Source organism: Phalaenopsis equestris, unplaced genomic scaffold, assembly GCF_001263595.1.
Source record: "Phalaenopsis equestris unplaced genomic scaffold, ASM126359v1 Scaffold000237, whole genome shotgun sequence".
NCBI lineage: Eukaryota > Viridiplantae > Streptophyta > Magnoliopsida > Asparagales > Orchidaceae > Phalaenopsis > Phalaenopsis equestris.
The window spans coordinates 272,862-285,475 of NW_018164679.1; the positions used below are offsets into that span (position 1 = coordinate 272,862).

The 12,614-nt window shown below is 32.0% G+C and overlaps 1 protein-coding gene across 2 annotated transcripts in view; it reads right to left on the minus strand.

The window, feature by feature from the left end:
- Window positions 1–12,614, minus strand: part of LOC110023936 (protein CWC15 homolog) — a 38,938-nt gene that overhangs the window by 9,111 nt on the left and 17,213 nt on the right. Inside the window, exons 5-6 of one of the 2 annotated variants that reach the window (XM_020723596.1) lie at window positions 9,749–9,842; window positions 1,181–1,287 (exon numbers count right to left, since the gene is read on the minus strand). In XM_020723596.1, the coding sequence (XP_020579255.1) occupies window positions 1,181–1,287; window positions 9,749–9,842 (201 nt within the window). Of the gene's footprint in view, window positions 1–1,152; window positions 1,288–9,748; window positions 9,843–12,614 lie in introns of those variants that run through there. The other variant, XM_020723594.1, reaches the window with a different exon arrangement.

The following is a 12,614-nucleotide window of genomic DNA, read 5'->3' on the forward strand; positions in this document are numbered from 1 at the left end:
GATGTCACAAATCTCTTAGTTTGCAGGATTGGGTCTATCGCTGAGGTCTACACTTATCTCTCGGGAAGGTGTAGTATTCGCGGTATCAGGCACGATTATGCAAACTATCAGACTAATGAGATCCATTTGGTCTCATTTTTCAAAAATTAAAACATACTACTTTTAAAACTCAAACTATATATCTTTTATACTTAAATTAAATCTCAAAAATTATTTTCATATACCATATTTTCATAATTAATCAATCAAAAAAAAAAGTTGACCGACAATATTGTGATTTCATCGTGGTTTGTTCGTTGATTTGGGTGCTTAGGCGTTTCGGTAATTAACCCAATTTGAGCTCGAGGTTAATTCTATGAGTTTGAGCTGCTCATTTATAATGAAATAGCAAAAATTCTTTTGATGCAAACATTTATTGTGATATAATAATAAAAAATATGAGAAAATAGAAAAAATAAGAAATCACTTAATTCAAGTAATCAAAATAAAATTTTTATCAATTATTAACATCATTGTATTCAAGGAAAACAAATATTTTTAAGAAGATTTACATACATACCACTTCTTATGTATTACATATCTAACACCTAATCTTCAACTTTTACATATATGTCATCTTACCTATGCATGAAAAGATATATTTCACCTTTTAATAGCTAAAATAGTAGTAGTTTTGATTTGACGGGAAGTAAAATTTTGGTGTTAGATAAGTAAAAACGAAAGAATTAGGTGGTAAGTACGTAAATGCCCTTATTTTCTAGGTGGATTATACAATAATATCTTGGAAGATTTACATGCACGCCAATCAATTCTTATGCATTTACATATCCAACACCAAAAATCCATTTTTTTACATATATGCCACTTTATGCATGCATGAGAAGATAAATTTCACTTTTCAAAAGCTAAAATAATGATATTTTTTTGTGATACAAAAGATTTGGGTGATATCAATATTTAGGTATTAAAAATGTAAATACATAAAAATTGGGTGGTATGTATGTAAATGCCCCTAATATTTTTTAGATGAGCTCGCTCAAGTGATAATGAATTAAATTAGAATTTGCTCAAGTTTAGCATATTAACTCATTAAACTCGATTCACAAGTCATTTATAGAGCTGAGCTCAAGCTGGCACATGAGTCCGCTTCACTCAATTAAACCCTAATGATTGCCATTACCTTCTTTTAACATTGAAGGAAGATGAATTGTTGAGATTGATTAGCGGGTTGCCTCGCATAAGCTCGGCTTCCTTAGCCTTCAAATCCTCTTCCTGCTTCTGTCGCTCCTGAAATATTGAAGATGGTTTGGTGTTAATGAAGGATTGCATCAATAATGAAATAACAGAACAAAAATAAATTGCAAGGAAATCAAAATAGTCGATCCAGTATAATTCTAAGTTTTGCAAAATGAATATGAAGATTTTTTTACTACATTTTCATAAAAAATATAAGGAAGATTTACCGACGTGCCAGTCAATTCTTATGTACATACATATCTAACACCTAAACATTAATTTTCTCATATATATATCACCTTACCTATGCATGAAAAGGTGTATTTCACATCTTTAAAGTTAAAATGGTGGTATGTTTAATGTGATATGAAAGATTTGGGCGGTGTACAAGTAAAAATTGAAGTTTAGGTAGTAGATATGTAAATACATAAGAACTAGATGTTATGTATGCAAATGCCACAATATATAATGAACAAATATAGATATATGTTCAATTGACATATTTGATTTTCTTTATAGCATATACATCTTAGACACGATGAGCAAAAAAGGAATGCATTAGATGGATAGAAATATGACACTTTTGGCTTTTTCATAATTTTTTGGAGTAATTTACATGGTTCTTAACATGATTGTAATGCTAGACTCAATCTGCATTTTGTATGATATCAAGATTTTTTTTTTTTTTTTTTTTTTGGGGGGGGGGGGGGGGGGGGGCGGCGGCCCCATTCCCTTTCTGAAAAAAGGGGGCCATATATCTAACACCTTTTAAATTTATAGCACATTTTCATATCACATCGAAAATACAACCATTTTAACTTTTAAAAAGTGAAATACACCTTTCATGCGTATGTAAAAATTGAAGTTTGGGTGTTAGATATGCAAATACCTAGGAATTGAGGGGTGTGTATGAAAATGTTCCTATTATTTTATGGTTGTGAACATAATTGGTAGGATACCAATGATTAGAGCTTCAACTATTTTTATATGTATTCCTTCAGAGCGTGATTAACATAGATGTGGTAATTGGACATGGGTTGCTCAAGACACATGAGACGAATTAATATTTGCAATATGGGCCCAAGGCATGGCGGGAATTTCACTTTTGGCGCATAATTGAAAAACATGAATGTTGGAATTGGAACAATTATCGAGCAATCTTCTACCATCGAAAAGGTCCGGATGGCAACATAATTTATTTGGCATCATCCAACCAAGAAATAATTGTTATAATGTCTTTTTTTTGTGTATCACAATAGCTTATCAGTTCGATTGATTTTGTTGTGCGAGTTAGATAGGCAGAAAAATATTAATTTGTTGGATATTAATAGAATTTAACTAAATAATCTCAAATGTTCAAAAAATTCTATTGATGATCCTTGATTATGCCATGGAACTTTATGGAAGCTATATGAAGAACGCGCTGAAAAAAATTATAGACTGATTATGTAATGGATCATTTATTTAATACATGTCATGCGGGAGAATAAACTTACAACCTCTTTTCAAAATAAACTTTGTTTCTATTTCTAGGCCCTTATGGTACTATATATGAATATGTTTAGACAAATTAGTAAAACTAGCTATAAGGCAAGAGATGTAAATTTATGACTGTTGATGATTTTGCAAGATATATTTGGATTTTAGTAATAAGAGTGATTCATTAATGACTTTCCTACATTTTTCAAATGCGTTCAAATAGAGAAAGACTATTCGATTGCATCTATTTGAAGTGATAATATTAGAGAATTTGATAATGAAATGTTTGATCAGCATTGTAATGAATAAGGAATTAAAAATAATGCCTTAGTTCCTAGGACTTCAAATAGCAGTACAAGATAGTTCAAAGAAAAAAGAAAATATAATCTTGAGACAAATGAATGGCTAAGTCTATGATTTGCAAGTATAATCTTTCAGTGTATTTATGCCATCCGATGAATAGAACAATTATCATATTGATCTTGTTTAAGATGTGTTATGATCTATGGAGATGATATAAACCGAATATTTCACATTTCAAGATTTTGAATACAAGCACTTTGTGTGGAACGATGAAAAGAGCCATCTTTAAAATTAGATCATTAAGTCGAATGAAGGAATCTTCCATGGATATTTAGAAATAATTAAAATTTTAAATTTTCATCAAGAGAGCATTTAATTTAAGAGAATCCATCTAATATTTATGTTATTTTTTATTACCTTTTTTTGGAGGGAGTTGAACCCCAGATACCCTTTTAGATGATATGAGGCCACATTCCCAATGTTAGAATTTATTTAGTTTTTGTTTGAGAAGTCTATTAGAAGATAGTGTTGAAAAGATATACATCGGAAAAAAAAAATGATAGTAGCGCTTCCCAATTACAGCAGGAACGAGTATACAAAGAAGTCAAATAAAGGATTTAGTTATAGAAGATACATCACAAAAGATTAACGACAGAAGTCATGAAATGATAATGATTATTCTCCATTCATATTTGAAGTAGAACATAAAAATATAAATGAGGCTTTGAAGAATAAATTTTGAAACATTGCCATACAAGAAAAGTTTCATCAGTTGATTAGAAATAATAATTCAAAATTAATCATGATTAGAAATAATAATTCAAAATTAATCAAGAGACGCTATAATCATAAAGATATTGAAACAAGAAGAATCTTTAAAAATGAGTTGATTGATTCAGATTTTATAGTTAGAAATAAGACTTCTTAATCACAGATAAGATTTATTTTGAGGAATCATTTACCTCAATAACTATATAAGAATCCATGAGGTTGTTACTAAAAAATGGCATCTTTATTTGTCAAACCACATATACAAATAATCCCATTACAAGATTTTGATAAGGTGAAATTAAAAGCAATCAAAACCATCATGAGCAACTCAATTAACAAGAAAGAAAAAGAACACCTAGATTTCTAGACTTCAAGTTGCGCGTAAGGGGATAATAGATTGCCTATCATACCTAATTGCAACCCAACTAATACCATGTTTTTTTATCTTATTGCGTACTTAATTTTAAGAGAAACCTAAAGAATTTTATTGTGTTACAATGAAGCATACATTAAAACATTTGATAATAGCACTGGATTATGAATTTGGTATCCTCGGAATGTGTATTTTTAAGAACCTCTTTTAATAATTTTTTTCCTGCAAAAATTTCTCCACGATAAATTGGGTAAATTATTAACACAATAAACAACTTAAGAGGTAAGAAAATTTTGATGAAAACAACAAATTGTGATATGTATTAATTATTTCTTTGAGATATGTGCGGAACTAGTGAATTTAAGTCATCAAAAATTAGTGGAGTTGATTGAACCTCAACTAAGCTCATAGAAACAGCTTCAGAAGACAGGTCAAGCCCATAGACAACACGAAACTAAGTGAGGTCGGCCACATGGACCCTTTTTCTCCATTTCTTCCTCTTGAGTGTCATATTTTCATTTAATTTTAAGAGATTAAGATCATTTTTTATACAATATACCCAATTCTTTTTAGGTATATCTCTGCAGTTTTGCCTTTCTTAACATAAGTTGAATCTAAAACATATACTCTCCAAATGGGATCATCAGATCGTCGACGTTTAATATGACCAAACCATCTAAGACGACTCTCTCTAAACTTGTATGCAACCGGAGTTACACCAACCCTTTCATGAATGGATTCATCTCACGTTGTCTCTAATTGTCAAGCAACTCATCAACCTAAGCATTCTCACCTCAGCAACACTTAACTTTGTTTTATGTTTCTCTTTTAAAGGCCAACATTCTGTGTCATAAGCATTGCAAGTCTCACCGCCGTCTTATAAATTTTTTCTTTAAGTCTGAGCGATATTTTTCTATCACACAATCGGCCTGATGGATTCCTCCACTTCAAACAACCAACCTGAATTCTACGAATAACATCGCCATCTACATCACCATCACTTTAAACAATAGACCCGAGATATCTAAAACGTTCATACTTTTTAATGATTTGATCACTCATAGTTACAACTCTGCTTCTAGAGCTACTACTAATAAAATTACATTCTATGTATTCATATTTAGATAAACTCAAACGAAGGCTTTTAGACTCCAATATAGATCACCATAATTCAAGTTTTTTCCTGAACTTCTCTAGTCGTATCCACAAGAAGGATATCATCAGAAAAAAGCATACAACAAGGGTAAGAGCATCCATAACTAAAGCAAAAAGTTATAGTCTTATAGCTAATCACTGATGGCTTATAGCTAATCACTGATGTAATTCAACTTAAATAGGAAAATACTTGTGAATCCTCCTTCTATTCAAACAAGTAACAGCTCTAGTATAAATATCTTTAATGACTTGAATATAAGTCATATCAATACCTTTCTTTTCTAGAACCCTCCAAAGAATTTCTCTTGGAACATTATCGTAAGCTTTTTTTAAATCAATAAAATTCATGTGTAGATCCTTCTTACTCTCTGTACTTCTACATCAAACCTCTCAATAAATGTGTAACATTCATGGTAGACTTGCCCAATATAAATCCAAACTGATTATGAGAAATATTTGTATCATGTCTTAAATTATGTTCAATTACCCTCCCCTATAATTTTAAAGTATAACATACTAACTTAATTCCTCTGTAACTTGCACATTCTTGTGCATCCTCTTAATTCTTGAACGTGATGACCAAAATACTCTTCCTTCATTCCTCAGGCATCTTTTTAGTTTTTAAAAAAAATATTAAAGAGTTTAGTAAGCCAAAAAACTCTCAAATCTCCTAAATATTTCCACACTTCAATAGGAATATCATCAAGTCATGTTAATTTTCCACCCTAGGCTTTCTTTAAAGCCTCCACAATTTTCTTTTCACTAATGTGACGATAAAAATAAAATGTCTTATTATTATTAACAATAATAACAGCACTAAGCTTGATCATATTTTCAAAAACTACATTTAAAAGTTTATCAAAATAGCTCACTCACCTATGTTGAACATCTTCCTCCAAAAAAAGTACTTTTGAATTTCATCTTTAATACACTTTATTTGAATTAAATATTTAATTTTCTTTTCTCTTTGTTTAGGTATTTTATACATATATCTTTCAAGCTCTTTAGTATCTAATATATTATAAAAATCACTAAAAGAAGAATTCTTAGCATCACAAATTAATTCTTAGCATCACAAATTGTTCTCGTAAACTCACTACGGGTCACCTTATATATTTCTCGGTTCTCTAAGTTTCAAAATTTAAACCAATATTTATAACACAACTTATAATATTTTATCTTCTCTTGCACATTATTATTCAACCGCCAACTATTTTTATTTATAAAAAATTTTTCCTTTTGAATTAGTCATAATTTAATTTATTTGTTAATTCCTCTTGGATTATAAATTAGAATGTTAAAATTATATTTCTAAAGCACAAGCATTTAAACAACACTAATAAACTTCATTTGGCTATAAATATTATGGGATTTAGGATTGAAGTTAAAACAACACACAAATTTCACATCAAAATTTTGATAATTTCTCTGTTCCAAATGTCTTTTAAGAGTACATTTGGGATTGAATATAGGTACCTGTAATAATATTTATAGAATTATTATAGAAAAGAGCATATTATTTTGAAAGTTATGGATATTATAGCAAGTGTGTCAAAAATTAACCCAACACGCCAACATGACTCGAACTCCACTCGAAAAATCTGGGTTAAGGTTGACCCGAATATTTTTCGAGTCCGGTTCGGGTCAAAAAATTCGACAACGTTTATTATTCGGGCCGGGTTCGGGTTGAAACCGAAAACCCAAACATTGCCCAAATAAGCACAAAATTTCGAGTCAGGTTCGAGTTAGCAAGTTAACCTCGGGTTCGTGTTGATCTTATTCGGGTCGGATCATTTTCGGATCAAACCCAAATCCGACTCGGTGACCCGAATTGACACCCTTGTATTAAAGGTTGTTTTGCTTTTGAAAAGCAGGAAAACTGATTCCCTATAACTTGCAAAATCTAGTGGATTTAGTTGTAAAAAGCTACTTCCAATCACAGCAACATCTAAAAATCAGTAAGAAAGATATAGTCAAACAACACGTTTGAAGCTTTCTAAAAACGAAGCTCTGGAAAACTTAAGTCAAATAATTCTTGAGGTTCTTAATCTCAGTTCATGCAATGCAATCTCCATGCACTTTCTATTATGATATAATATTTTTTAAATTTTTATATTAATATGAATCTGATTTTGCTATTATGAGTTCCAAGTCTTGGCAATTAGAATTGGAAAAGAAGTAAACCAAGGGAAACTCTTTCTATTTTATTGCCACCATCAATCATTGCATTTTTATTTATTGATTGAGTGATATAATACTATTTATTAGATTATTTTTTATTCAACTTGTACGCACTTATAAATTGGGCCCTTGCTAGCAAAAATCTAAAATTTTTCATAAACCTTTCCATTTCTCTCTTCTCCCATGTCCCAAAGCCATCAATGACTTGTTATGTAAATATCAAGTCAATGAAACCCAAACAATCATACCTGGAACCTAGTCCGGTTAATTGATCCTTAATCTTTAGTAATGAGGTTTGTACAAGTAATTGGTTTTATTGGCTGAATTGTTGAGCATATACTAGATATTGAAGGTTAGGACAAGAGGAATCGTCCTTTTACCCCCCACTTGAGTTATGATAGGGATTACAAATTGGGCTCATGGGTCAGATTCGGGTCAGACCTATGTGCCAAAGCCATTAATGAGTTATTATGCAAATATTGTGTCATTGAAACCCAAACCTTCATATGTGGCACCGTCTGATTAGTCCAGCTAGTTGATCCCTACTCTTTAGCAATGAGGTTTTTAACAAGTAATGGGTATTTTTGGTTGAAATGGTTAGCATATATTAGATATTAAAATTAGGACATAAGGAATCATCATTTACCCCCCACTCGAGTTATGATAGGGATGTCAAATCGGGTTCATGAGTCATCTTTAGGTTGACCCAAAACTATGCGACCCGAACCCGACCAAAATATTAAATGGATCAAAAAGTTTAAAATTGAACGCGATGTGCCTTTAACTCGACCGACCCAAACCCGACCCGCATAGTCAATTTAATATATGCACAAGTTATTTGGGTCAAAACTTTAGTTAATTTTGAGTCAAGTTCGGGTCAAATTTAAGTTGGTGGGTCAATTTTGAGTCAATTTTAGATAAGCGAGTCAACCGGAACCCGACCCCAAAAAAATCAAACGTGTTAGGATTTTGGACCAGAGCCCACTCAAAAATTAATCAAGCCAACCCAAACCTAATTTTTTTTATTCAAGTTCGAGTAGAATTAGCATCGGGTCAATTTTTTAACACACCTAAGTGACATCAATCCCAGTAAAATATTTTGAGAGCAATTGGTTGTTGAGGCGAAAAAGGCAAATATAACAAAGGTTGCGACAGATCACCATAGTGCAATGGCAAAGCATGGCGGATTGTGACCAAGTCTATAGTTTCTATGCGATAACTTATTAGTGACCAATCTGGCCTGGTTGGGTTAATCCTATGTCGGTACCTTTTCAACTAGTTTTAGCTTTATAAAAGGCCAATACAACCAATTGGGAAAAATCAGATGTAACTCTAACTTTATTCTTTAATAATGAATTTTAATTAATGCTTGTTTCAGATATTTGTCATTCAAAAGTAGGATCTTTATGGTTCCAAGAACATTTATATTCATCGAAAGAAAAGAAAAAAAAAAGAACTACATCTGATTCCACTACCACCTTTGATTTGCTAAAAAAAAAAAAAAAGAATTGAGGAAGTTAAAAAAATAAAAAAGTCAACCAAATGACATGAAACAAGACAAGGTGGAAAATATTGCAAACCAGCAACCAATTTGCAGTTGCATCCAACACACAGATCCTAAAAAATGGAAAAATCATGTCAAGGAGGTCTTCAGGAACTAAGCAAAATTTTCTGGTACATTTCAAAAAGCATACCAAAAGGTCAACAATACTAAAGGTTGACAAAATATCTACCTCGCAGAGCTGAAAGAAACCATGCCAACTGCGGAAGAAGTTGAATCTAGATCAGAATGGTTCAAACATTTTGTGAAATTACTCTTGTACAAATACAACCAACACTACTGCAAAACACTTACGAGGTTCAATTTTGATCCAAAATTGAAAACTTTATTTATTCTATTTCAATATTTCCTATGCATTATAGATGGCTAAAAACTTTATGAAACCAATAGTTTGAAGGACTCGTAAAATTTAGGCTCACTATACAGAAATTGTGTCCATTCTATCTAACAAATGCAGCATTGCTTACTGAATTCTAAACTTGATATATAAAAAGTCCAGTTATTTTGCATATTTTCCTAAAACAAAATTGACCTTCAACATAAAATTGTGTTCCGAATGAGGTAAAATTGACCTTCAACATAAAATTGTGTTCCGAATGAAAAGCAGGAAAATATCGCCTATTAACTGGAGAAGATTCTATTGACAAAGAAAAGCATGTTTGACAATGGAATAAGAGTCAAGAGCACACCTTGCGAAGATTCTCCTCAGCTCGCTCCTTTTTAATCCTCGCAAGCTCAGCCAGTAAAGCTTCCGTGTCATCCTCATCATCATCATCATCATCACTAACAACAAGAAACGAACTTTACCAAAAGAGAGAAAAACAAAACCCAATAAAAGAGCATTTAGTGGATTCTAAGAATAAAATAGAAGTTAAAACTTTGCTTGTCATTTTCATTTGCGAAAAAAAAATAAAAGATGAGACAAAAAAAATATTGTGATACGACCAACAAGAGTGAAGCAAACTAATACATTCAATGGAAAGCTTGTTTATACTCGTTTAAAAAGACAACTGATCCATCCTAAACATAATTAATAAAGTTCAACCATAGATAGCAGTAAAGCTTGAGCACTCTTTTGCTCTTAAGGCCCATTTATGTTAAATATATTCAGATAATAATTGAATAAGGTTGAATAACGACCGTGTTTTTTTAACAATCAAGTTAACTAAATGCTCAATCAATTTTTTATTAGAACCTTATTTAATAAATATAAGTTGTTGAAACAAATAACATTTTAATGGAAGTACACATTATAGGAATAATAAGATAGAAGCTCAAATTAAACAAATGATTAAATAGTTCCATTTCATTATATTTTGTTTCTTAGTAATAATTGAATTCTGGAAAAAAAAAAGAAACTAATTACAAATTAAGATTATAAGATTCATTTCTTTGTGAAAAAAAAACAATCGAAGGAATTATATCAATAATGAGAATCAAGCATCTAAACTGTATTTAGCTAGACTTGATTAATGTTCAATTTTGGCCCAATCTCAACAAAAACAACAAGCATTTGGGGTCGGCAATTTTGGCCCAAGCTCAATAAAAACAAAATAAATAAGATTGAAAGGGGTTTTTAGACACTGTGACGTTCAATTTCAACTAAAAAAGGATAAAAAAATAAATAGATAAAAAAGATGCTCGTCGCTCAGCTCCATTTGGTTGTTTCACAGCTCTAAGAACTGACAAGCCTAATAGTACTTGAAATGTATTCCTGATTCTCCATGGGAAACGTAAGATTATTCAAGCTAATATTTAATATAAACTCAGCATGATATGTCACACACTAAATGGAGAAAGAATAATAAACTTAATGGAAAACATAGATAACCAAATATATAGAATAAATAAACTAGAATGAGTGATATATTGCAAAAAGAGACGAAGAAATCCAAGTATTTATAAGAGTAAAAGACAAAAAATTGGGTGGGAGGAAGAATTAGATGATGAGAGGAAAGAATGCTTCACCAACATACACAGAATTAAGATTGAAATATAATGTAGAGCAGCAATAATACATGACATGACAAGTATTCATCCCTGAAGCAAGAGTTATAGGTCAGGATTAAGCTCAACATTCTTATAAGCCCTACCAACAGATATCATGGAAGAAAAATTTGAAACTGTTCAAACTATAGGACAGCCAAAATAATAGAAGTAATATTTTTAACCATACTTGAAAACTAGGGCCTAGGTAGAACATTGAACCTAATAATTTACACGTTGTGTAAGGTGAGATGATGGGTTGGCATGCCAACGCTTTAGACTTCAAGATAGACAGAAAAACAAAATGGACAAAAAATCAAGCTTAGGCTTCATCTTATAACCAAGCAAACATTAAGTAAGAACATATATTTAAGTAAATGAGGTTTTCCTTCATCAATATGCAATACAGTACATTCAAACTAGAAAAATGCATTCCAAACCAAAAGTATATAATTATAGATTATTTAAGGATCATAACCTAGCTTTCATGCATTTAAAATTATCATAAGCATAAAAATCAACACGAGACATCAGAATATGCTACATCACACAAAAGATTACAATAAGAGAGCTTCTACAGCACCAATGTAAAGCTCAATAAAAAGTTCTTTATCTTATAATTTTAGAAAACCAACAAGCCAGAAAACTTCTGAACAAAATACCAACTCAAAATAAAGTCTGTTTTTAAAAAAACAACAATGTATATTACAGATGACAATTAGTTCATTTATTTCCAATCAAGTAAGAAATATGCAATAACTGAAAAAAAGAATAAAATAATAATAATAATAATAATAATAATAAAATAATTGTTGGTTAGAAAGGTAGTACCCATTGCAGAATGCTTAACTCTCGCTCCTTCCACACTTCCTCTCATTTGAAACGGAAGAGCAGGGAACAAGAGGGAGAGCGGAAAGATCAAGAAAGAAGGTTGTGCCCTAGCCGAGGAAGGAAGAAGAAACCATAGGAGAAGGAGAGCAACTTTGTGCAGGGAAGAAGAGGAGGGAAGTCACCGATTTAGTGCGCAACTTTGTGCCCTAGACGAAGAAAGGAGTCAACGACGCCGCTTTTCTCCTCCTCCTCCTCCTCCTCCTCCTCCTCTACTACCCTAGTACTATCATTCGCATACTGCACATCAGTGTTATTTGCCTCAGCCTTCTTCCTTTTCTTTTTTCTCTTATCACTTTCCTCATTACCGACCCCTACCCCTACTCCCACCTCTTCAGTCAATGTTGGACCTTCTGGCTCTACCACCTCATGCTTTCTCTTCTTAGCATGGTTGCTTGGAGTTGTCGAAGCCGTGCGCAGCTCTATTGGGTCAAACCGAGGCCGAAGGATGAAAAAAGCACTCACGGCATTGTACTCGCATAGAAGAGGAGGAAGAAGAACCGAGGTCTCTGTGTGCTTTAGAGTTGTCGAGTTGTGCAAAGGAAAAGAGACAGGAGAAGGCATTTGCGATGTGCTCGCACAGAGCAAGGAGGAGATCGCAGATGTCGTCTTAGCGTGCAAAAGAGAGAGCTAGCGTGCCCTGTTGAGGTGAGACAGGACCCAAGGAACAATACTCGCGCG